Source organism: Haemaphysalis longicornis, unplaced genomic scaffold (genome assembly GCF_048455015.1).
Source record: "Haemaphysalis longicornis isolate Haplotype H1 unplaced genomic scaffold, Haemaphysalis longicornis Haplotype H1 scaffold_7, whole genome shotgun sequence".
Taxonomy (NCBI): domain Eukaryota; kingdom Metazoa; phylum Arthropoda; class Arachnida; order Ixodida; family Ixodidae; genus Haemaphysalis; species Haemaphysalis longicornis.
This window is the reverse complement of record NW_027526422.1, coordinates 112,054,180-112,080,702: the sequence shown is the minus strand read 5'-3', so window position 1 is coordinate 112,080,702 and position 26,523 is coordinate 112,054,180. Positions and strand designations below refer to the sequence as shown.

Genomic DNA, 26,523 nt, shown 5'->3' with positions numbered 1-26,523 from the left:
GCCCAATTCGCCCAGCGATCATCTTTTTGCATGTAATTATATCTATATTATAACTGGGAATATCTCCCTTAAGGTATTACGTGCACCTCGTACGTTATACCTTCCGAGCCATGATGTGGTACCTTTTTTGGAACATTGAAAAGCGGCGATTAGATTCGCGAGCGCAAAGCGAATAAAAAAGCCGTCCCTGGCTAATGCTGGATATAGTAGTTCTTGCGGATCGTGTGTGGCACATCGTATAGAGGGAAGAATTGTCGAGCTGCCCGTTCAGCAGATTCTTTTGTAGTCTCCTGAGCCACAAAGCGGGAGTGTGGCACCGGGTGGGGTGGTCAACGCACGTGTAGCATTGCTCGGTATGTTTTAGAAAGTGTGTTATTTGATGTACGGCCATTCATATCATCGCACATTTTATAGACACCTTTTACGTTAAACGTATTGCCGGGCTTTGGCTGTGAGACGGTTAACCTCGATCCTGTCCTGGAGAGAGTCCAGGTTTCCCCGAACAGCATTATGCGTCCTTAACCTTGCGGCTCATGAATTAGGCAGCATGTCATGCCTTCGGTTTTCGGTTTCGCATCTTGTACCCACGTTTCCGTCGTAGGCTATTTTAGCTTTTGAATCAGTGTTCTGCATAATTTAGAGCCAGATAGCATCACATTCGCAGTCAGTAAGTGGAACTTATCCCAGTGGGAAATACTGGCCTTGTATTTGGACTGGAGGTAGGTTGCGTTGCGTAGATCAACAACGATGGGAAGAAGATCCCCGCCTGAGGTGTCTGGCTGTACCTGTCTCTAGGGCATCTGTCCCATCCGCCACAAGAGATGGGGAGAGTTTGTAGTATTCGCGGAGGTAGGCCTGAAGGAAGCATTGAGAAACTGACACACCACATCGGAAAAAGTTCGTAAATATTTGTGCAAGGCCGCGAGGTCATTGCGTATCCTTATTCAATGTGCGGTGCAACGAAGTCACCCGAAGATTCCGGCGCCCGGGTACGTTCTTTGTAAATGAGCAAACCACCCAAAATATACATGGTTGTATGGTGCAGGGCGTGTATAAGCCAATACGAGTATCACCGTGCCGTGCAGAAGACGTTCGTAAACAGCAACTACCCCTTGTTTAGTTGTACATTACATATTCAAGTGTATCTGTGTAAGCGGGTGTGGAGTAGGTATATTCCTGGCATCCTTGAGGGGATGAGCATCCATGACATTCTTCCGCTCATCGGGTATGACATGAACATGATACCCCCCAAATCCAGGTAGTGACAGCAATAGGTTATGTTCCTGCAAGACCAGTTGTTATATCCGTAGTTTGCTGTATTGCACTTGGCATTTCAGTTCTCCGATATTGTTTTGCGGTGGCCCGGCAATTGCATTGTAACGTTCATGGGTGAGTTGACGTCGACATCTTTGCGTTGTCCCCAATTTGCTTCCCTCTAGGGACTGCTACAGCCAATGTACGAGAAAAGGCAATACAAAGTCTATGAGTGCCAAAGCCACCGCGGCTATTTGAGATGAAATGGGAGCGACCAGGATTCCCAACGCCTCCACGAGACAGGACAGCACCGAACACAGTCTCTAGTGTTTCGGTCGTTTTTTTCTTTCACGCTAGTGTTGCAGTGATGCTCGACGAACAGACATTGAAGTCCGCATAGTTTGAGCCGTAGCCGAAGGTTTCACAGGAACCCCTGTAGGTGCAGGTGGTTCTGCGTGCATTGAGGTGGAATTGTGCTAATCTGCTCGAGAGCGGTCTGTCAGTGCTGATGCAGCAGGGGTCGCCTGTTGTGGCCGGCGTTGTAGGCGCGGTACGGGTTGGTCCAATCTTCCTTTCGCCCAGTACCAGACCCTTCCTTAAAGGTTGCCTACTTGTATTAAGTATTGCTTGCAGATTTCAGCTTCAAAGTAGCCTTCTCAGCACACCGGGCTCACCACTGAGGAGATATAAATTAGAGGTTTTTGCTGCAGTTCAGACAGCAAACCTTGCAGCGCAACAACCTGCCAGGTCATGGCTGGAACCGTAAGGGGAAACCCGCAAGGAACGTTTACACACTTCAGACATGCGCTCATGAAGCCTAAATTTTTCACTGCATGAATGTTTTAATGTAGTTGTACACCCGGTACCGCCTGTACGGGATGATTACGTGCTTGGGTAGCGTTTTCTCGTGGTGAACACAATCTGAACAACATGTGATGTGTTCCCGAGCCCCAGGGCAGGTATTTGTGGCGCCCTCAACCGCAAGGCATTAAGAATGTCTTAAATAGAAATGTGCGTACCCACTCCCCCAGTCACTCCCACGCCGCAGTTGCTGGGCCTTGGTTCATATGCTTTAATCCCCCCTACAGCACGATCGCACCGACGTCATATCTCTCACAGAAATGAGATCGCCAGAAGAGGTTCCGATGACGCAGTGGGGCTAGGTTTCCTTCCCACGATCACTCTGCCCGCAACAGTAGGTGTGAGACGCTCCGCCAACTGAGCGACGAACTCACGCCAATATAGCTATACGAACGCGCCTGATGTCCTTCCCTATAAAATCTTCATTCAGATAGGGCTGCCCAACAAGAGAGGGGAAGCGACGTAGTGCATCGTGACAGTAAGGAGCTCCGATAGTTGGCGCTACCACTGAGGGTGTGATTGCCCCGAGTAAGAAAACTGCCAACGACTCCAACTAGAGAATGTCACACTTAATATTGCATTGTACGACATATGAAGCCAGCAGGAAGCGGAACGCGTTCAGGCATAATTGGTGCTTGCTGCGACCTCTCCCTCTCGCGTTCCACAAGCTAAGCTCGTCGCACCGCAACCGTTCTCCATACACGCCACGGAGCAGGAACCCAGTGGTGGCAACATTTGCCCAAGCGACCCGCCAGCAGGCATTTCGTCTTCAAACACACCCAAAAACAGCTGCCAACCTACAAATCATCCCCTTGTCGCTGAAGCGGACCATAGCGCTGCCAAACGATTCGCTGAAAACTAGTTCGGTGTTGTTCGCATGCTTTACGAGCTCCTGTGGTTTCATTCGGATTTAGGCAATGCGACGGCGCATGTAATTCGGTGTGTAATGTTGATCGGTGTAACGAAGCCATGTGGATGAACTATAAAAAATTAATGTGGAAGTTAATATCGATGAACAATAAACATTCGACTGCTGCTGTGAAGGCACATTTCACTTTCGCGTTTTACAGGTTCCTATGAAAGAGTGATCAACCATACTTTTTTAAACAAATCTTCCAGTTTAGAAAAATAAGCTTTGCGAGGCAATAATACTTTTAAAATTCGAATCCATACACCTATATGTTGCAAATTTCTTGCTACGGAGTAAAAATTGTTTTGCTAGACTACGAAAATCACTTGTTTTCTCGTTGTTTGGAGAAAATGAACGCCCCAACCCGAAAAATGTTTATCTTACATTTCGTATCAGTTGATGCTCATTGCGGGAATTTCAGCTCATATGTTAGGCGCCGCGCTGGCTTAGTGGCTAAGGCGTTGCGCTGCTGAGCACAAGGTCTCGGGTTTGATTCCCGGCCGCGACGGCTGCTTTTCTGATGGAGGCGAAAAGCAAAGGCAAAGAAAATCCCGTATGTGCGATATTTCGGGGCAGGTTAAAGATCCCTATGTAGTTGAAATTTATCCGGAGCCCTCCACTACGGCGTGCCTCATCGCTTGCGTTGCGTCGGCGCGTTAAACCCTACAATCAGTTGATCTGAATGTCAGCATTCGAAAAACGAAAGACCCTGATTTCAAAAGCCGCGACAAATCGTCAATGCGTAACTGCAGTGGGTTAGAGCTCCTCTTGGCGAAAAAAATTAGTTGCAGCGTAGCCACAGAATTTAATATGTACAATTGTGTCGGCATTACCTTTCCACGAATGTATGTCAAATGATATTACGGAATTATTGTATTGTATGTTTTGGATGACGTCACAACGACGTGTATATCAAAACTGACGTGTAAATTCTTTTAAAGAAAATTGAAACAATTTTTTTGCTGCGCTTCAGCTTGTGCAACGTTTTAGAGTCAAAAGAATACATACACGAAAACGATTTTATTGCCAATAAATTCCCAACCCCCTCAATGATGCACGGAATGACAGAAAGGAAGAAAAAATATTTATTGTACAAGCAAATAAATAACGGTTCTCAACATTTGTGGAAGGCAACCTATATTGTAGAGGGGATCCTGAGATTTCTAAGCCGTGAACAGCAAATGGGCTGGATGTACTGTTCACTGTTGTGCTCTTCCTTTCAGTTCTCGCAGCAGGCACACCGGTGGAAACACAACCATTAACATCTCCAACTAGTGCTCCGAATTCAAGCACCCATAATGAAAGTAAGTATTACGTTATCGTTCGGAGACATGGCTGTTTCCTGGCAGAGTATTGTAACAACAATATTATATAAAATCGCGCGGCCGTACCCCGCTATGCCAGGGTTGGCAACTACACTAATGATACTAATAGGCATAGCACCTGTTCAGTTACTTCTTTTCATAATTAGGTAGTTTATCTTGAAATTGTACACAATTAAGCACTCTCGCGTGCTTTCGAGACATGAGCTCCTAGCTGAGGCGTGTGGTAATGTGAAAGGATTGAACTCGTGTTTTCTTGGAACTCTCTCCGTACAATTTGTACTGAGATCGTGCGCTCAAACGAGTACTTACCCACGGGAAGTGTTATATGAGTACGTATACACGGTACTCACCGCTCAAAGTTTAACGATAAATAAAATAGGCTATCACCATGGGGAAGGAATATATCAGTATAAATGAAGGGCACTCTTCCTTACAGTTTTATGATAAATAAATTAGGCTGTGACAGGGAGGCTCGTGGTTTCAGAAACTATTATCTGATGGCGAGACCAATGCGAACATTGGAAAATAAACAAAGTTCACGTACAGAGTAGTGTAAGATAAAAAAAGTCCCGCTCGAGTCTTTGAGCGCGTGTTAGGACAAAATACGGAAATTCGTTTTTTGACAAATGAATGGAAAACATTTTTTTTCGCTAAATTCCCATTGTTTCTATTAGGTGGGTGGAATAGAAAGATCATTTAAAAGAGGGTGTACATAGCTGTATATGCTACTATATCAACCTAAAGCTGTCCAATAACTGAATTGGCCTTTTATAAAAAAAACAAATTTATCGAAATATATTTCAGCGCTCTTCACTGTCTTCATGGTGTAGTTTTTAAAACGTTCAGCAATATTCACCTTCTACACCGTAATATGAATGTGCTCATAAAATTTCGAACCGTTTGAATGAGCAGTTCGACAAGGCGTTCATATCACCTGTTAGGCCTTTTCGGCTTATCATGCGTGAGATTTTAAAAAATCTTCACACCTTTTTACCGGGATTTTTTGGTAAATTTCGTAAACAGGGTTTTGTGCATTTGTATTATTAACATTTATTAGCAAAAATTTCCCCGCATTTCCCCGAGGGGGAGAATGTGAAAGTGCGAATGCACGGTTGTCGGCCCGCTTGCGGCGCTTGCGCTCGGCCCCCGCCGCCCACCGCCTCGCCGCCTTCTCTTCCATCTCTTCCATCGGGTTTGTAGTATCACGTGTACACCACGCAGTTATTAAGCCGCTATAACGCCGCTGAGTCGCCAACGCACGCCGCTGAAGACGTAGTTTGAATGCGTTAAAGATATAAGGCGCGTCACTAACACTGATATCAGCGTCGCGTCCGTGGCTTGGTCGGTAGAGCGTCGCGCTGCGGCCGCAAAGTCCTCGGATCGAAACCTGGCGCCGGATGCTGTTTCTTTTTTAAATATAGAGGAGCGCTGCGGACGCCGCCGCCGCCGCCGCCGCCGGCGGCGGTGGATGGTTTGGGGTCGCTTATAAAGTGCATTCGCACTTAAAACAAATTGAAGAACTGAATCAGTGAAACAGTTACGGGATATTGTTTCGGAACACCCATTTTTTTCAGAAATGTAGAGCCGCCGTGGGAGTGTTGGTGGGAGGAAAACCGTAAGACTAAGTACTGTTAAGATATTCATAAGGGCTACACGTGTCAGCCAAATGCACTTGGATATGTTACCACTGAGCGAGGTATCGCGAACTTACGTGAATACAATTCCTCTTCATCCTTGCTGAGAAGTAGAATTTCAGAAATCCCGTCTTAACGAACCCCTATGTGAAGACACAAATATGCTCCGGAAATTTCAAGTCTCTAATTGTTGCAGCTTTGGCTGGGCGTTGATGTATCAGTGAGACAGTCAGTCAGCCATACGTGCGCGTCTCTTATAGGGATCGGGAAGCGCAGCACTACACTGTAAGAAGCATTCAGAAATTCGCCTCACAACTTGTTTACGGCCCGGGTGCAATTTAGTATGTAGCCGTGAACACTGCGGAAGTGGTTGAACCATAGAATGTATACTTCACAACTACAATTGCCAATTAGCTAAAATGGCCTCGACAAATTTAGCTGCAGATAAAGTCTCTCTTTATCAGGCATTATCAAGCACTCTCTTTATCAAGCATTTTTTACCATGTAAGAAGTTCATAGCACACAAAACCCTCAGCACGTCAGCGTAACTCCAGAATGTAGTCGAACGTTTTATTCGAAAACTAAAGGTACCGCTGTTTTTTTTCTGAAATAAAATGTTCTTTGATGGCAGTCAAAGGCATTCAAGTTCTCGATGCTGGGCTAGCATGGATCAGAACTGCCACCAGTGGTCTAGACAATTTTCTGAATCTGAAAACAACATTTCCCAACAACATGGGAAGATTTCACGAAAACGACACTCTACGCATATCTCTCTCTGAGTCACTGGCGTTCTGAGCGAACTGGCACTTTCCTGCGGGTAACTGAACCTGCAATACTGATATGAACAAAAGCCCGCGGCTTCTTAGAACCCGGTGCAGATGAACGGGCTAGATGAAATGACACCATTTCAAGAAATTTGTCCGAGAAAACGGTGTACAAGCATTTCAAGAACCAAGACATGTACACGCAAAAGTCTGGTGATGAAACCCAAACCCCCACTGCTCTCCAGCCTTATGTAATAAACTTAAAGGGACTGTGCAGTACACCGGATATATGATTCCACTCTTTCCTTCGCGTATGGAAGCATTGTCATGGGTGCAATTATGAACAGCACGGGGCGGTAGGGCATGATTTGTCTCTCGCAGCGAAACAGCCTGCTTCATCTGCTTTGCTTTTGTGTCTTTTTTAAGTGGCTATCGAATACTCTTATGCGGCCACAGATAGGAAGCGCCTAATACCAACTAGACTGCTGTAAGTACTGAGGATGAGCACTCGAAGAACGCCAAGTCTAGGGAAGAGAGAAACATCTGAGCCGTTTTTTTTCGCAATGAGCCAGATACAGAAACCGAAACTAAATCGCATAAAACTGCAGTGACAAGTAAAACTCGGCAATTTTCCTCCTAAAAACAGGTGTAAAGAAAATAGTTGAGATAACGTCCTGAAAACGCGTACGCAGATCGTAGTTCGTATGCCAGATAATGCTGTTTCATGAATTGAAATAAGCCAAATTTATTTGCACAATGGGCGTTTGCATTTGTTTTGAGTGCTAAGACGTTTCTGTGGGTAATTTCGGAAGTGTTTTTTTCTCTTAGGAGTGAGCTCATTATAAATTCTGACAGCAATTACGATATCAGCGAAAGATCTCTCCTCAGATTTCAACGATGAAGGGAACGACATGAAACCGAGAGCTGTGAAACAATTATTTCATTTCGTCGCACTCTACCATATGAAGTAGTTGTGGTTATATTTATATTTTACTGCCATATTTTCTGTTTTAGTTTTTAGTTAAATTGCCGCCACTTACGAGCCCTAGAAAATTTCTATTCCCCTCCGAGAGAACAAACCAATTAGGGTGAATCAGAAGATATGAGCATGTTTTTGTGAAGAGTTCTGGAAATTAATGTAAAGCTGTGAAGAGCATGGTTCTTCGGGACTACCTTTAGACGTGCCCAAGAAAATTATCCTAGGGAATAATTCATAAAGAACTGCTTATGGTGCCAATATGACTCACCTGCTCTCCATGCATCGTTTTACTGGAAACCTTCTTGCATATTTTATTGCGTTTTCCACCAAGCCTCAATGGCACCCCGCTTCAACGTCAATTTCAGTAAGGTTGTCAAATGAACCTTGTATCAACTTCAGTGTTTATATTCAATATAAGCCAAATGCAACTTTACCACCTAAACATTACTCATAGACACGGCATACTTTTTAATTACTTGTGGCCAACATTTCCCCCAGCTGACATTTAAACTATACTATATATTAGATTTCACGCCGTTATGTTTTGCTTAGTAACAAACTTCCGCTTATTTCTGAAATTCACTTAAGGTGGATCTGGCTCATTCGAAAAAAAACGCCTCATACGTTGAGAAGGTTTTTAAGTTATCTGATAGGCGCACAGCAGTACTTTTTGGCTGTGTGGCTTCCTACTATAAGTACGGTGTGGCTTTTTACTATAAGTACTCGGATGTGTTTGGTGACTCCGTTGTTAACGCATTTATGATTTAGAAAAAAACGTTGAAAAAACTGTTGTGGCATCTCATTAAAACAAAGTTCCAGTCAATTCCTTGTGAGAGTAGTGGCACGCTGCATAAAGAAAAAAAAATGTCACGCGATCAGAGAAAAATAGGACATACTTGACAACGCACAACTCCGAAAGCCGCATTGTACCGTTTTTCTCTAGTGTTGCATCGTCATGATGATTATGAGAACAAAATCACCGACATGACATGAATACTTCTGTAATCGCAAGCGGAGAAATAAACTGTGGGCCTAGGCAAATGCCTTTGCAAGATGAAAATTGCTTCACCTAGAGGCTTGAATATTCGGGATAACATTCGTCATATGACGTAGGTTCTCACTGAGGCAGCATTTTCCCAAATTGTTCTCCTACAGACTGAAACAGTGGAAATTTTGTTTTTGTACATTTGCCGTTATCTCACCGCCCATTCACATACCGAAGTGCTTTTTCGCTGATATGTGGAGCCCTTGGGAATATCTAAAAAGTATTTTTTTCTGTTTCCCCCAACCAACACTCTCTGGTCGATTCTGCACATCTGAGAAAAATGGGTGTTCTGAAAGATCATCCGATAAATGTTTCACTGCCTAGTTCATTCAATTAGTTTTTGCTAATAAGTGTTACTAATAGCAATGCACAAAACCAATTTAGGGATTCCGCCCTGTGATGCCTGTCTATAAGTGAAAATAATTTTTTTATATCACACGCCTGACGACCCGAAAACACCTAACAACTGATATCAACGCCTAATTGATTGATTGATTGTAGGGCTTAATGCGCCGACGCAACGCAGGGGATGAGGCGCGCCGTAGTGGTGGGCTCAGATAAATTTTGCCCACCTGGGGGTCCTTAGCGAGCGCCGAAATATCGTACACACGGGCATTCTTGCTTTTCGCCTCCATCGGAAATGCGTCATCCGCGACCAGCAATCAGCCCCGTGCCCGCGTGCTCAGCAGCAGAACGTCTTATTTACTGAGCCCCCGCGGTGGGTATGTCCACGCCTAGCTATACTGCTCTTTCTATCGGCTTGAAATTTCAGCAGAACATTCTCGTTGCTGAATTCCTGAAATAAAAAAAAATTGGCCGCGTATCTGCTCCTTTCGTTGCAAACGTCGACGAAAGGTGATCGTCGACTGGTGAATCTGGCAAGTAATCACATCTCTTTCCCGCTCCCCTCCAATACTGTTCTTCTCCCGTCTCGTTTCTCCGAAGACAACACGTTAGACAATTGCTCAAGTCAATTTAAATCTACCGCGTTCCACTGCTCCAAGTCGGGTGCCTCGATGCCAGAACGCCATACGGCAGAGACGTGAGTGATTCCAGGCACCCTACTACAACGTTTTTATGACCACGTTGCCATACTCTACGTGGAACCTATCCAGTGGAACGTTTCATTGCTATGCTTCCAGGGAGCGCGGGCAACAGCAGGTGACGGTTTTCTGCAGTTGATGCAGTATTTTATTTGCCGCCGCAAAACCAAGCATCCGTACATTTTTAATAAAGCAACACTGCAAATATCACTCTTGTATTTTTATCTGCCTTATATTTGCGTAATGTCTTGTTTATAAATGTTGACAAGTATGAACATTAACACCTGACATAGACGTTTTGGTTTGGCTTTGGGTACATAAAACTATTGCGCTGTTTCTTTTTCACTTAGGCCCGGTTGCTGATTCGAGTCACAGACAGACAGACAGACAGACAGGCGGAAGGACGGAGAGACAGACAGAGAGAGACAGACAAACCAAAATGTCTGCCTTTAAGTAGTCCAAGAAAGACTACCGTCTTCAAAAACACCTAGGAGGGACAAAAGTGCGCTGAAATAGATTTTCATGTCAATATTTGTTGTCGTACGCAATTTCAGTTATTGAACCGGGTTTCGTTGATATAGATAACTTATTCTGGTATCTAAACACTGTTGTAGATTTTTCGTATCACCCGTCCAATAGGAACAATCAGGATTATGAGAAAATTACGACTTTTAACAAATCACCTCTGCAACACATTTTTATTCTAGAAACGGTAAAATAAATTCGGTTACATCTGTCAAATTTCTTGGCATTCGCCCTGCAGAGAGCTGAACCTGAAACAATTACGCTGAATTTATAACTAAAACAAAGCACACGTTTGGCACTCACGGCTAAACTTCTACCCAGCAAAACCGGCACCTAATGTAATGCTCATTGGGCAACACGGACAGGTAATTGTACGTTGCGAACTTGAACGTAGATGTGTGGTATGGTTCCGAAGTCAGGATAATCTTGTGACGGACCAAAACGTTTTCAAAACAACTCCGTTACATATATTCTATCCGCCTACGATCAAACCGTAAGTGTTACTACGTTGGAATATATTTTGCCTTGGGTTTTTTGTGTAGGGAACCAGACCACCCGACTTAACTTCTCAAATTGAATTATGATCCTGCGGTGCGCGATCAATTTATTATCTAAGCCCCATTACCGATTTTAGCGCACCGACAACAGGCATAAAAGTTGTAGTGCCTTTTTCAGCACTACACATTTTTTACTGTTTTACTGACTAGTCGGTCAAAGAAACGCTACTTCTAATCTATTAGTGATAACAGACTCTTTTAAAATATTTGACCCAAAATTGATGAATACAACCTTATTATTCCTTGTTAGTTCATTCGTACGCATTTTTGAGCAATGCAGCTAATATTGTATATCGAACTTATTTTGCCTTTCACTTTGTTTCTTTTCCTTATATTTTAAAGCAGCTGCCGCCTGTAACGACTTTGGCTGTGAGTGGATCAGAATTGAATATATAAAACAGATAGCAGGAGCGTAAACCGAATTAATCAGCACTCACTTAAGACGTAGTTGATAATTTTGCAGAACATTTAAAATAGTGTATATTAGCACCTACATTTCTATAAAGACCAGTCATGAGGTGTTTGTTATTTAGTTTAGGCGAGTTTTGTGTTTTTTGAAATCAATATTTCTTTTGAACTTCTCTTTGAAAGGTTTACGATGACTTTGTAAATATGTCAATAAACATATTCAAAGTAATGATACAAAACAAGAATTCACTTCAAAAATCATAAATTGTATGTTGTCAGAAAGCCTCAAAAGAGTATTCGGTCCCAATTTTCTATAGCCAGTACACTGCGTTCATTAGTTATGCTGGCCATCTTTACCCTTTATTTCAGCTGTCTCCGCCACGACGTCGCCAGCATCTCAAACAACTACAAGTACACCCACAACACTTCCACAAAAATCTGGAAGCACCGCTACAAATACAGACGGGAAAAATGAACGTAAGCGTTCCTTCTTACTCTTTGAGACACTGCATCTTCGCACAGATAACGATTCATACCCAAACTTTCAACAATCATATTTACATGTCTTTTTACAATTTTTTACGAAGAGCTTTGACGTAGCTTGACAGTGATTTAGCTGTTCTTGTGGAACTTTTAGCAACATTAGATTGACGTAGGAAAAAAACTCATCAAAACAAACGAGCTGGGTATTTAGAGATATTCATGTCATGGTACTCATTTTTAGCTCGGTGGCATCCATGGGTTCAACGTACGGCTCGAAGAACTTCAATGACTGAAATATTTTATGACTACGTGGCGGTACCGTTTTGGCTGTAAAAGATTTTTGAAATTGCATCGGTATAACATACATTCAAAATTTTATGCGTGTTTGTAACTACATAGATAAAGCTGCAAAGTTAGCGTCACTTCATAGTGAATAACAAGAAGCATAGGGAGTTCACAATCAAATTTCCATTCAATCACTAACAATTTGAAAGCCGAAACGGACGGTAGGGCAGTGTACGGAGATTTGTTTTTCAATATAGCAATTAATGCAAGGTTGCCGCAACCTGGGCCCTTCAATGTATCCTAGCCTTTGAATTTCTGAGCCCTCCGACGAGAGGTTTGCCATATTCCTAGAGGCAGAAACTTTGAATATCTTTCGTAACTTCTTTTGTAATCGTACACTTTTATTACCATTATTCTTGTGTGATGTTACGAGGTGCTTCTCATTCGCTGAGGAATAATTATTTCATACTGTCATTTGTTTTATCTTTTCCATCTATTTTTTGGATGAGGAGCACGACAGAAGGCACCAAGAGGAAGTCAGGTCCCTGCTTTTTGTTATAAACGGTTCCGTTCGACAAAAAACTATCCTGAATGGCTTTGTATTTCCTGACGAATTCTAGAAGAAAATCAGAACGGGTCGCTGCTCCTTCATATTTGTATTTAACTGGTCTTTATTACAAACCCCGAAGGAAATTCATCAACATGTGCTCTGAAATGATGCCAATATATAAGCGTTCCGTCAGCACTACAGCTCACTGAAAGGCCTAAAATTGGATGCTCACCTGTTTCTACTGTTTTTTAATTCAACCGTAATAATAAATAGTCGTCCCGTCGGATCAGCCTAGACACTTAGCTAAAATTGGCTTGTTTTTGCGGCTTACTATTGCCTCTTTACGCTCTGGTTCTGAGCGTCTATGATGGAAATTCACGTTCACTGATATGCAACCTTTGACGGCACTTCGCCTTAGGTGTTACGAGGTCGGTAAATTATATAGTTCAACAAAGAAATCGCACGCCGACAGAATTCCTTCGAACTGCTTTTGTAGGATGAGGCAAGCACAGCCTAACGATTTGTTCCCGAATACCGTTATTTGATATCCACATGGCCGCAGTATTTGCTTCAGGACGAAACTTATGCACTCTACCAACGCTACCGTTCACAACTAGGGAAGTGACAACTTGCTTATTGGGAAAGTATAAGATTCTCAGCATGAGTAAGGGCTCTGGCTTTATTGCGTACATAACAAAGTCCCGCTGCGTCTACTGGCCTGGATATATTGAGTACACTCCTATTGAAGACACTACAATCAACCCACAAAGGCCAACTTTCATTACTTTGTGATGTCTTCACATAGTCGGCTGTAATTTAAAGCATGTGCAAACACTCCCGTGTTTTGTTCGCGGGCATCATCGCATGATTTGACATTGTCATTCAAGCGCTGCCAAGTACCACGAGATGGAGAAGTGGTCAAAGAACAAGGACTACCTGAAGTCCAGGTTTCAATTATTAGGCCATTTTTACAGGGAAAGGGAAATGACCAAAACGCAAAATAATATTCGCTGTGACGCAAGCTTCCCTATCATGCACTTTAAATCTTGCTTCCGCAAATTTTAGCGCGCCGTACTAGTGGCGACTGCTATTCCAGGGCACGTCACGTTGCCCCAAACATTTCGGTTTAGGTCTGGTTGTTGTAACCAGTATCCACTACACCACAAAAAATTAGTACTTGTCTTCCTGCGTCATATCACCGAATTTTACATTTACCTAACGTTGCCCCTCTACACCATTTAGAGCGAGCCGTTAGGCCTGCCTTATCCAGACTCCGCATGCGCTGCACTCGCCACTATTGGCCTTTGAAAACGAAAGAGTTTTAGTCTAGCTGTATCCCGGCGTAAAACACTTTCGTGTTAGAACAATGCAGAAATGCACAAAGAAAATAAACGCTAAGAGTATATCCAGAAGTTGCCATGTCGCATTTACTACCGAAGGAATGACGTAATTCATAATATAAAAATGAAAAAACTGCTCACGTACGCAGGTCATTTAACAGCTCGGAAAATATTTTTATGTGCTCACAAAGTTATCCCCCGAATTGCGCGTTTATGAACTTCACTATAGGCGCTCATTATTATTTCGCAATTTGCGCGTGAGCGCGCCTACCGGTAATACCTAGGCATACGCGATTTTTCCCGTCCACGGTATGCGTTATATGGCAGTTGCAACGTGTTGGTTTCAATTGCCGCAAGTTAGCATGTGCGGAACAGGAAACAGGCGGTAGACGCGGAGCAGGCACACAAGGCAGGTTGCGTCGCCTGCAAGTCAGTGGTCAATTATAATGCTGAGCACTGCAGGTTTTCATCGCACGTCGAAACATGAGGAAGTGGTGAAAGAGCAATACAATCAAATATCGATATACGGATCACGCTGGACTGTAAAAATCATTCGTTATTTTGAAGTATTGTTGAAAGCAAATACTTGCACCTATACACCAGTGCTCATAACTAGGAGTGAATATGACATATCATTGAAGGATACGTTCGCGTGCGCAGACAAGCAAAATCTTAAATCAAACCGATGTACTTACTTCAAAGCCGCCTTATTGAATAATTCCGCTATTGTTTATGCCGAGTGCCGCGCGCACGACGAATTCCACTCTCTGCATTACCTCATCGGGTACATCATCGCAACGAGCGATGGAAGTGGTGACTTTCTTCATGTGCGATAAAACAAACATTTCTCACAATCTCATCCTCTTCTGTGTTCTGACTCACAGACGTCTTCACCTAAGTCGGAACGATGAACGCTGTCGCTTCTTCTTGGCTGTGTCACTAACTTCATTCGCCGTTGGATTTTGCACAATATTCGCATCAAGATCACTCACAAAAAAACATACATGCCCGCACACTTGAATAGGCTGAGAAATAATTAAACCACCGACAGGCACCGAGTTAAGCTCAAGGCAACCAGAGAGAAAAAGGGCAAAAGCGGCTAGACTGGCTAGGCTACTGCACATTAAACTACTGCTTTGTTGTGGCGCTAGGAATCGGTCACTCGACATGGTGATGATGATAGCTACTCGACTCGCGGGAACAGACTAAAACAGCGATTTCTGTTTCAAGCAAAAGTGGCAGCGCTGTTGCTTTACCAGAATTCGTAATACTAACATTCCTCGACTGTAAAGAAGAAAGTAAATTACATGCGCTATTCTGAAATGTACGATATACTAAAATTCGTAGTTTTGAATATTTTCGCATTGCCAATGTAAGCAATCTGTCGGGAATTTTAAAAATCTTCGTAAGTGTGAGAAATTCGTTAATGTGGGGCTCCTAGTAACAACATTTCTCTGTACAACTTTCATACCCATGAGGACTTTTCTGTTTTACAGCCCCTAATATTGATAATATATTATGTCCACAGCCAACCTTCACAGCTCTGTCTGGAAAGGAGAGCTTTCAAAAGAAGCTCTAGAATGTTAGTAATACATGCAGAATTGTGGTCTATAACACGATAATACAGCCCTTCGTCTTTTTATATGGTAATATAAGAAGTCACCTAGACAGAAAAAACTGAAGCCATCAGGTGGCTTTAAATGTAAAAAACGCGTAAATAGGAATCTAGAAGGCTAACACCAATTAAAACACCTCTCAAACAACCTGTATGTGTGATGCTCTTGAAACTAAGTTATCTCAGAACGGTAACACTCCCTACCTAGCTATATCAGCACAAAGCAGCAGTTCTCAAAAGCGCTTATTGAGCTACGCCATCGTTCGCCGATGCGCACGAGCACCAGTGACAGCTACGGCGAGAAACGTGTTCTGAAGGGCTAGCCGTGACTAAAGGCCAATATGGCCGCATCCAGGGAGCCGCACTGTAAACGGTCTATGCATAGAATAGAATTTCGAGCGTCATTCTTTGTGGTTTAAAATGATCAAATAGCATTCATTGAAAACAGCACTCCTCGTGCTCAACGTTAATCAGCATGTCGTTGTTCAAAACGTTCTTCCAACACCTCAAAGGTCTAAGTCAATAGACATTCGCTGCTCTTACACGAACAAAGCTTCAAATAACCGGATAAGGTGTACGTAAAGCGTTACACATTTCAAGGTATTTTGCTGCAACAGCGTTGTTGTTAATGCTATGGGGGCATGCACCACAAAATCACATAAACAATGTGGTTGATTCCTGTTTTATAGGAACTGGTAAAACACTAAAGTAAAATGCGGCTTCACAAGAGCAGATGCATGTTTGCTGTGCATGGATATAAACTTGCACACCGCTATTTATATTTCATCTGATAGGCACCGCCAGACTCATCAACATTACACACTCGATTACATGAGCCGGAGAATTGCGTGAATCCGACTGATACCAAAGGCGCTCGCAAACCATGCTAACAAAACATAACTGGTTTTCAGCGAATTGATTGGCGAATTCACGGTTCGCCGCAATAAAAGGAGCATGATTTGCGGGTCGACAGCAGTCTTCTGGGTGTGCTTGGCGGCCCAATTCCTGCTGGCGGGTCACTTCGGCAAAGGTGCCACCACATCGGTCGAGCTCCATGGCACGTACGGCTGACGATTACGTTCCGACGAGCTCAGCTTGTGAAACGCGTCAGGCAGAGTTCACAGGTTGCACCATGAATGCATGAACGCCTGCCGCTTCCAGTTGTCGTCTCTCGTCGCACTAAAGCAACACTTAGTGCGAAATTCGCTAGTCGGCGTCGTCGACAGTTTTCTTACACGGGGCCACCACACCCGCAGCAGTAGCGCCAACTATCGGTGCTTGTTAGCGCCACGACTAACTACATCACTTCACCTTTCTTAGGTGACAGCTCTATCTGAATGGAAATTGTTTTAGGGAAGCGCATCAGGCGCGTTCATAGAGCTAAATTAGCGTTTGTTCTTAGTCTATTTGGCAGAGTGATCGTGAGCGAAAAGCCTTGCACCGCCGCGTCAGTGAAACTTTATCTGGCGCTGTTTTCCGTGACAGATGACGTCGGTGAGGTCTTGCAGTACCCCGACATAAAACAGTTTCGTGTTAAAATATGCTGCTTATAAATCTTCCGGCAAACGCAAAAATTCAAATGAACATCTTAGAGAGCTACGATTGACACACTAATAAAAAAATGAATTGGCCACCAGTGTACCATTAGGCATTTGCGCAAAAACTACAGTGTCGGAAGCAGAACTTTTATTCTTATATGGCATGATCGAATCTAAATGGTTGAACGAAAAATACGAAAAAAGAATGCAAAAAAAAGAACTAAAAGTATCCTAACATAAATAAAAATAAGCATCGTAAACGACTTTAACAAGAATGTTAACCTAAGACATCATGGAAAGAACGAGGAAAAGAAGAATAAATCTATAGTGAAAAAGAACCAATTGTGCAAGACGCCTCCCACTTGGAATGAATGCACTATTATTGGGATAAGGATGCTAAGAAAGAAAGAAAGAAAGAAAGAAAGAAATAAAGAAAGAAAGGAAGAGAGAAATAGATATATAAAGAAAGAAACAAACAAACAAAAAGAAAGTATCATAAGAAAGAAAAAGTATCAAACATAAAAACTAAACAAAAATATACATCGTAAACAACTTTTCTTACGAGAATGTTTAAGCAAAAGAACTCATAGAAAAAACGAAGAAAACAAGAATAAATATTCAGTGAAAATCAACCAATCATGCAAGACGCCTGCCACTTGGAACGAATACATTATTATTGGGCTAAGGATGCTGCTCCCTATATTTGTTCAGTCGTACATAATGGTGAAAAAAAAACAAATTAAAAAAACGTGGGTACAGTGCTACTCATACTGAAATTCGGCTCTAAGTATAATGAAGAAGAGACAAAGATATAGAATGCTGCGCAAAAAAACATATCTACGTCATTGCAAACACCTCCCAGGAAGTACAGGGCAATTGTTACCATCTTTACAAGTAACAGATAAATACCATCGGAATGGGTAGGTATACGCAAACGTTGATATGTTACAAGTGCTTCAAGCAACGGACACCCATTTTCCTTGAAAGAAGTGAAAGTACAAATTGGTACTAAGATCCTGCCCTGATGCCCATTATGAAGGATTGGTGCGGTAAAACTAACGAATGGTATGTGGTTCATGATTAGAAACAGCGCAAGAGACAGGACGAGGAAACTGACAAGGACGGGCGTTGTTTCCTCGTCCTGTCTCTTGCGCTGTTTCTAATCATGGATCCTGCCCCACTCACCCAGCTTCGCAAACTTGTTCGGTATGTGGTCTGAGTTACAAATCCCAAAGGTTGCTTTGTGAGCAGTGGTTCGCAAACTTGACTGGTTGCTTTTGCTGTAAGTGTTCCTGAATACTTTGCGGAGGAATGCACAAGTCAGTCAGTCCGTCATTCATTCGGTAGATTGGTCAGATTGCAGAAACTTCGGAGATCGACTTCAACAAATGCCTGCCCTTACTCTGGCGCGAACATTCTTCGCCATATTGAAAGGTCAATTCAGGTTTTTATTACTCGCGTTCTCTCAATGTACCTTGCACGTATTTCAGACTCGCCTTGAAATAATGAACCGCATAGAGCTTTATTTCCCGAGTGAAAGTTTTGCTGCGTGAATAGGTCTCGGAAATATGTGGGCTTCAATGGCCGTCTTCGCTATGCTGTTAAAAGTGCTGTCAGTGAAACAGCGGGCTAGCGTTTGGACTTCTGCTACACAGCCTTTGGCAAGTATCAAGATAGAGCTTGATTTTGCGGAACTTCCTTTTTTTGCGTGGCAAAAAGATGTTGGCAAACTTTTTACTCTGGTATGTTCACCTGCGCCGCGCCGTGTTACACAGCCAGCATTAGGGGAGCACCGGCCGACAGACTGGAAAGGGCGTAATTAAGGCTGCTTCAAGATAGAAAAGATCTGAAGTGCTTACTTTCGACCCAATACTGAGGAACGGAAAGCAAAAAAGTGAGCTAATAACCCTAGGATCTTTACAATTTCAGAAAGGGAGGTTATAGGTGCAAGAAACGTTTTTTTCTTAGTGTTTTAGGCTTAGGGCAGTAGATTTTACAGAAAAAAACATCATATATGGGTATTGATGAGGCAATGCTGGGAAATAATCTTCGTCCAACATATCAAAAATGGGTAATTCTGTAAAGTTCAGAATTCCGTAAAGTTTAGACGAATAACAACTCGTATAAAACGATTTAGAGCATCAAAACATGCCGAAACGAATTGAGGGAAACTTTGACAGAGTTTCTTTCTGTGGTTCTGCGGTGATTATTGGGCGGGTACAGAGAAGCTAATCAAGGGCCTAATGATAGATCAGACGCATTTTTTTTGGTGTATATCCTTTGCCTCGAAACCAAGAAAACTTATGCGCGGCATCTTTCGTTTGCTCAAAGATGTTCCCACACGTTTATTTCATAGTTCAAAGCTTCAGGCATTGCAAGCCGGCAAATTTAAAAGCAATAATTCCGGCTACAGTGCATATAACTGAAAGCACCGAAAATTTAAAATAAGCTTGATGTAGTAGAACGTTTCTGAAAGACACGACATTTGCGCACAAACAATGCAAATACAGCCGACTGCAGACCCGCATGCTCTATAGAGAAATGTTTTGCAGCCGTCTATTGACGAAATTTAAGATCATTTAGGTAGAAATATTCTGTTAATCATAGTTTTTCTGGAGCTATAAGAACTTAGAAAAAATAAACCGACACTAACTAAAGCGTTTAGCATAATGGTAGACTAATGGCATGCACACTTATTTGAATGTATGGATCTTCGTAGCCATTCGATCCACAAACAAAAGCTGCCATATGATTTTCAAATTAATGACCCCGAAGACAAATGAACAAGTATTTTTAGTGCACAAGCTCTTCAAGCCAAACAAAGTACCAGTATCGCAGATATGTGTCGCTGCCCGTCTGGTTCCAACCGAATTCTCCGACCGAATTCGAGAAAAAGCAAGCCGTTTATACTTATTTTCTTCACAGATAAAAAAGCTAAATACAAACACGAAACGACTACACTTACAGATCCACCGTAAATAACAAAACAATAGGGCCAATAAACACAGTGACATATATAGGAACGTAACGGGCACTGTAAATGACGTTTCGTAAGTAGCCGACAGGGGCAGCCGAAGCCATTCGAAAAAACACGCTGTTATGTTGATAAATGTAGACAGCGTCGTCAACAAACGTGAATTTTTGCTATCAGCAATAGACACATGCTCTCCGCATCTTGCCACCCTCACAGAAGCCTGGGCATGTGCAAATGTACAAACGTAGAAAATCTTTGATGAAACTTAACATTGCAACATACGTAGAAACGATCTCACTGCGTTAAAGCGGCGACGTAATGTGTTAAGTATCTAAATAAACAATTCTATCGAGTGTACTTTAGACAATGTTGTATACGCAACGTCAGGAAAAAGGTTTCATCTGTAAATAAGTTTAGGACATATTTAAGCAGTACTTTTTGAAAATAATACAATTTTCTCAGTGTGTCATCGCAAATCAGTATTGCTCACGTTTCCGCCACGTTTCTTCAGGTGTACTGCAGGTAAGGGTTTTTGGGCCGCCTTCGTTTATCAATATTGACGACGTGTGAATTTATGTTAAGATTGAGCGTTTTTTAATAGCCACACTACTGTGTTCTTTTTGCAAAATAAGTATAAACAAAGACACTGCCCCATACAGTCCGCTTATGCTGCGTTTAACAAATGTAAAACACGGGTAATGAAACTTAACACTACTAAATGCAAAGTATTGCGCATTTATCTAACTGCGTCTTCCGCTTCAATTTTTACCTTATCAATATTAAATAAACTCAGTTACTTTTCAAATACCTCATAATTTACAAAAACAACAGCCTTTCTAAAATCTCCAAACAAAATTCTTAATGACAAATGAAAACCGCACGATGGTTTTCACGTCTCAATTTGTTCTTGCCCAAGCGCCACTGAAAGTGAAGCTCTACATAACTGCACACGTTTCAATCTAGAATTGAGATGCTTTGCGAGGGCCCAAAGTCAGGATAAAATTGTAACTGCCCTAGAACCAGCTCACTAACACTGCGGTAGATTTATTCTGTCCATCTACTGCCGAAATACAAGCTCTACTACCATGAAATCTAACCTCGCCCTGCCATCTTTGTCTGTGGGGCACCAAACATCCCGAGTAACTCGGTGAAATTGTATTATCATCCTACAGTAGTCAACAGTTTACTCTCGGAACTATTACCGACTCACTCGCTTTGAAAGTTCAATTTACATTTGCAGCACTGATCATTTTTCGCTCTTTTTACCCTGGAGTAGTCGTGCACAGAATCGCCTTCTATGTGGCACTGTATCTATTCCATTAGTGATAACCAACACTCAAAATTTTGTTGCCCAAATTTTTCAAAAGAATATTTGTAGTGCTTGTTTTTTTTCATGGGCATTCTTTGCTTCATACGGCTAACATTGTAGATAGAGCTAATATCGCGCTGTAATTTCTTATGTCTCATACGTTTCTTTTAACCCAAAATCTTTTTTCAATGACTGTGGCTTTGAGTGAACCATAACTAAAAAAATAAAACTGATCGTAGGAACATAATTCTCATTCATCCAGGGTGAAACAAAAGGTAGCTTTAAAATTTTTATAACGTATTTAAAATTGTCTGCATTCGCATTTCGCTTATACAGTTCCTATAATAGACAGTTCTGAGCTATTGTTATTTTTCTAGCTTGTTTGTGCGTTTAGTGAAACCAATTTGTCCTTTAAACAACTTACACAGTTTACGATGAATTCACAAACTTTCAATAACAACATTCAAAGATAACATACAAAAACACCAGTTAACACCAAGAAACGAATAATGGGTACGTCTGTCAGAAATCCTGAAAATAGGTAATATTTCTTCATTTGCCATACCCGTCAGTCTATGTTTATATCTTATACTGCCCATTCTTATGCTTTTTCCAGCTCCCTCCTCGGAGTCGTCTCCTGCAACTACAGCTGCACCACCATCTACAACAGTTTCGGAAACATCTCAACATGCTGCTACAAATTCAAGTGTGGCATATAACTGTAAGTGTTTCTTTGTCTTTTTAGGCGCTGAACCTTTGTCACAGCTAACGATTCAAACTAAGCCGTTCACCAAATGTACCTACACTCTTTGTATAATTTATAACGCAAATAGTAAACTAGGTTTATTGCGATTTATCTGCAAGCGTATAGGTTTTATCAAGGTTGGATTGACGTGGGTAACACTAATGTAAACATCAAATTCTCGTGATTGGAGACATTTACGGGATTATGTACATTTAACCCTTGGCGGCGTCTGAGTATTCAAAGTTACGGCTCGCTGAGCTCTAAAGACATATATTTTATTCCTACGTGGTGTTAGCGCACTCGTTTTTAAAAGGTCTTCAAAATTTCATCATCAGTCTAAATAAGTTTAGAACGCGTAAACTTGTTCATACCTGCATAAATATTACACCGCGATTACCTGCACCTTCTAATGAATAATAATAAGAAAAGTATAGGATGTTCACAACAAATTATCGATATGCTCGCTAACGACTTGAGAGCCGAAACACGTGATAGAGCCAGGTTTGAAAGCTTTTATCAACAAGGTTCCCCCACCTGCACACTATAAGGTATTACCACCCTTCAATTGGCCGATATTGCGGATGAGGGATTTGCTAGATTTCTAGAGGCGTAAATTTGAATACCTGTTTGTATTATCTTTACAGTCGTACAGTTTTGAGTCCATTAGACGTCTGATAGGTGACTAGACACTCCATGCTCTCTGATCAATAAGCAATTCATACTGACATCTTAATTTCTCCTTTCGCTCATTAGGTGCCCTCCGACGTGCTCTTTATCCAAAAAGTACGTTTAAGTTGGAGCCCTGTTCTACGTTACACACGGTTCGGTACGCCAAACTGTCGTGATTGGCTTTGTATTTCCTGTCGAATGCTGCAAGCAAGTCAGAACCGGTCGTTCGTCCTCCATTCTTGTATTGCACCAGTCACAAATAACAACCAGGGAGGAACAGTCACCAAGCTGTGCCCTGAAAAGCCGCCCATATCTAAATGTTCTGTTAGCAGTACTGCTCACTGGAAGAAGGCGTCCACAGTGGGTTGTCAGTTGCATTTAATGTCAATAATGAAATTGCACTAATTAATGGTTGTCCCGTCTGAGCAGCCTAGCCTCTTCAGCTAACACTGGCTGGTTTGTGTGTCCCGCTTACGCGTGGGTAGTGAGCGTCTATATAGGCCATTACCGTTCACTGGTATACACCTTTTGACGGCACTTGTGCTTAAAGGGTTATGATTTCTTTAAAATGAAAAGTTTATCGAACAAATCGCCCGCAACTGCGAATCCTCTTAAATTATCTATCGTGGCTGAGGCAAGTACAAACTAAAGATTTTTCCCGGATAAAGTTATTTTAAGTGCACACTTTTTGGCCTGAGTACTTGTTTCAGGATACAGAATATGAGCTCTCCCAACGCTATCATTCACAACGGAAGATGTGACAATTTACTTGGCAGAAAAGTGGAACTTTGACCGAGGCGGTCAAAGTTCCACAAAGTTTCATTTTTGTAGGCTGCCTTTAGTGCGTACATAAAAGCGCTGCTGGTTCTACTGGCCTAAGTTTATTGAAGATAATATAGTCAACCGACAGCGGCAAACTTTCGTTATTTAATTGTTTATTTTACCACTAGTCGACCGTATTTAAGAGCCCGTGCATAGATCTCGTGTTTTGTTGGCGGGCATCACGGCGTGATTTGAAATTGTCATTAAAATGCCACCTTATACCTAGTAGAAGGGAAGTGGTTTGAGAACAAAGGCGGAAGAAAGACCGGGTTCCACTTATGATGTCATTTGTACACAAAAAGAGAGTGGCCACTATGTGAAATCAGCTTGGCGTTCCCGTACTTACGTTCCCGTAATAATACGTTCCCGTATTTTGAACTTTAAATCTAGCTTTTGGATAGGTTTGTATGGAGAAGTAGTAGCGACATATCAGGCGACCTTACGTTGCGCCGAACACCACGTTTTATGCCTGGTCTCTGTAATCAGTATCCAACTGTCGACAAATACTGAGTGCTGGTTCGCTTGTCATGTCATAACGCCCAAATTTACATAATGCTGCGCCTATACATCGGATAGTAGGCAGAACCTTAACACCTGAAATAGAAGGGTCATAGAAGGACCTGAGTCTTAACACAGTCACTGCTCTTTCGCTCACAAAGCCTAACCGAAAGGCGAGGGGGTATACATAAAGCGCTATAAACAGGAATATAAACTGGAATAAAGTGCTATAAACTGAAATAGTGTATATTAGATACTACAGTTCTCGAAAGAACAGTGATGAGATGTTTGTTATTTATTTTAAGCTAGTTTTGTGTTTTTTGAAATCAGTATTTCTTTTAAACAACTTCTCTTTGAAAGGTTTACGATAACTTAGCAAAGGTGTCAATAAACATATTCAAAGCAATCATACAAAAACAAGAATTCACTTCAAAAAAGGCATAAATTGTATGTTGTCAGAAAGCCTCAGAAAAGGCATCAGCTGCTAATTTACTATATCCAGCACGCTGCGTTCATTAGTTATGCTGGCCATCCTGGCTCTTTATTTCAGCTGCCTCCACGACGACCTCACCAACATCTGAAGCAACTACAAGTCCACCCACAACAACCCCGCAAAAATCTGAAAGCACTGCTACAAATACAAACGGGGAAAAAGGATGTAAGCGTTTCTTTTTCCTCCTTGAGGCACTCCATCTTCGCATAGATAAAGATGCAAACCCAAACTTTCAACAAACATATTTAGATGTCTTTTTACAAATTTTTACGCCAAGCTTTGAAGTAGCTTGACACTGATTTACCTGTTCTTTGGAACTCTTAGAAATATCAGATTGACGTTAAAAAACACATTAAAAAATGAGCTGCGTGTTTAGAGATATTTACGTCATGGTACACATATTAGCTCGTCGGCATCCATGGGTTCAACTTTACGGCTCGAAGAACTTCAACGAATAAAATATTTTATGACTACGTGCCAGTAGCGCAAATGGCAGTAAAATATTTTTAATTGCATCCGTATAATATAGTTTCAATATTTTGTATGTGTTTGTAACTACATCGATAAAGCTGCACGGTTAGCGTCACAGTTCACAATCAAATTTTTATTAGATCACTAACCATTTTTAAGCCGTAACGCACGGTAGGCCAGCGTTCGGAGATTTCTTTTCAATATAACATTTAATTCAAGGTTGCCGCAACATGGGCACTTCAACGTATCCTAGCATTTGAGTTTCTGAGCACTCGGAGAAGAGATTTGCCAGATTGCTAGAGGCGGAAACTTTGAATACCTTTCTAAACTACTTTTGCAATCGTGCGTCTTTAATCCCATTATTCTTGTGTTAAGTGAAGAGGCCCTGATTATTCATTGAGAAAAAAGAATTTCATACCGTGATTTGTTTTTTTTTTTCTTTTCCGTCTATTTTTTGGATAAAGAGCACGTAAGAAGGCACCCAGAAAAAGTCGGGTCCCTGCTTTTTGTAATAAACGGTTCCGTTCGTCCAAAAACTATCCTGAATGGCTTTGCATTTCCTGGCGAATTCTAGGAAGCAAATCACAGGGGGTCGCTCTTCCTCTATTGTTGTACTTAACTGGTATCTATTACCACCGCGAAGGAAATACATCAAGCTCCGCTCTTAAATGCCGCCTGTATATAAGCGTTCCGTCAGGTGAGCAATACAGCTCACTGGAAGGGCTCCGAAGTGGGTGCTCACTTTCTTCAACTGTTTAATAATTTAACTTTAATAATTAATAGTCGTCTCGTTAGATCAGCCTAGCCACTTCAGCCACTTGACTGCTTACGCGCTGGTTGTGAGTGTCTATATCAGACAATTGCGTTCACTGATATGCAACCTTTGATGGCACTACGCCCTAAGTGTTACGATTTTGGTAAAGTACATAGGTTAACAAAGAAATCCCACGCCGCCAGGAATTCTTTCCAACTACCTTTGCAGGATGACACAAGCACAGGATAACGATTTGTTCCTGAATACAGTTATTTTACATCTACACATCTGGGCACCAACATTTGTTTTAGGACAAAACTTATGCGCTCTACCAACGCTACCGTTCACAACTAGAAAAGTGATAACTTAATTATCGCGAAATTATTAGCTTCGCAGCATGAGTAAGGGCTCTGGCTTTATTGCGTATATAAAAAGGTCCTGCTGCTTATACTGGCCTGGGTTTTTGAGGACACTCTTATTGAAGACACTATAATCAACCCACAAAGGCCAACTTTCATTACTTGATGATGTCTTCTTCACATGGCCGTAATTGAAAGCTTGTGCCAACGCTCCCGTTGTTCGTTTGCGGGCATTATCGCATAGTTTGAAACTATCATTCAAACACTGTCAAGTACTAGGAGATAGAGAAGTGATTAAATATAGAGGTCTACT

General features: G+C 42.0%; 1 protein-coding gene across 3 annotated transcripts in view; it reads left to right on the top strand.

The window, feature by feature from the left end:
• The window catches only part of LOC144146814 (uncharacterized), a 47,423-nt gene that overhangs the window by 5,573 nt on the left and 15,327 nt on the right, over positions 1–26,523 (top strand). The window contains exons 2-6 of one of the 3 annotated variants that reach the window (XM_077678740.1): positions 4,249–4,329; positions 11,240–11,266; positions 11,675–11,782; positions 22,016–22,120; positions 24,684–24,791. In XM_077678740.1, the coding sequence (XP_077534866.1) occupies positions 4,249–4,329; positions 11,240–11,266; positions 11,675–11,782; positions 22,016–22,120; positions 24,684–24,791 (429 nt within the window). The remainder of the gene's footprint in view (positions 1–4,248; positions 4,330–11,239; positions 11,267–11,674; positions 11,783–22,015; positions 22,121–24,683; positions 24,792–26,523) is intronic. The other 2 variants (XM_077678741.1, XM_077678742.1) reach the window with 2 other exon arrangements.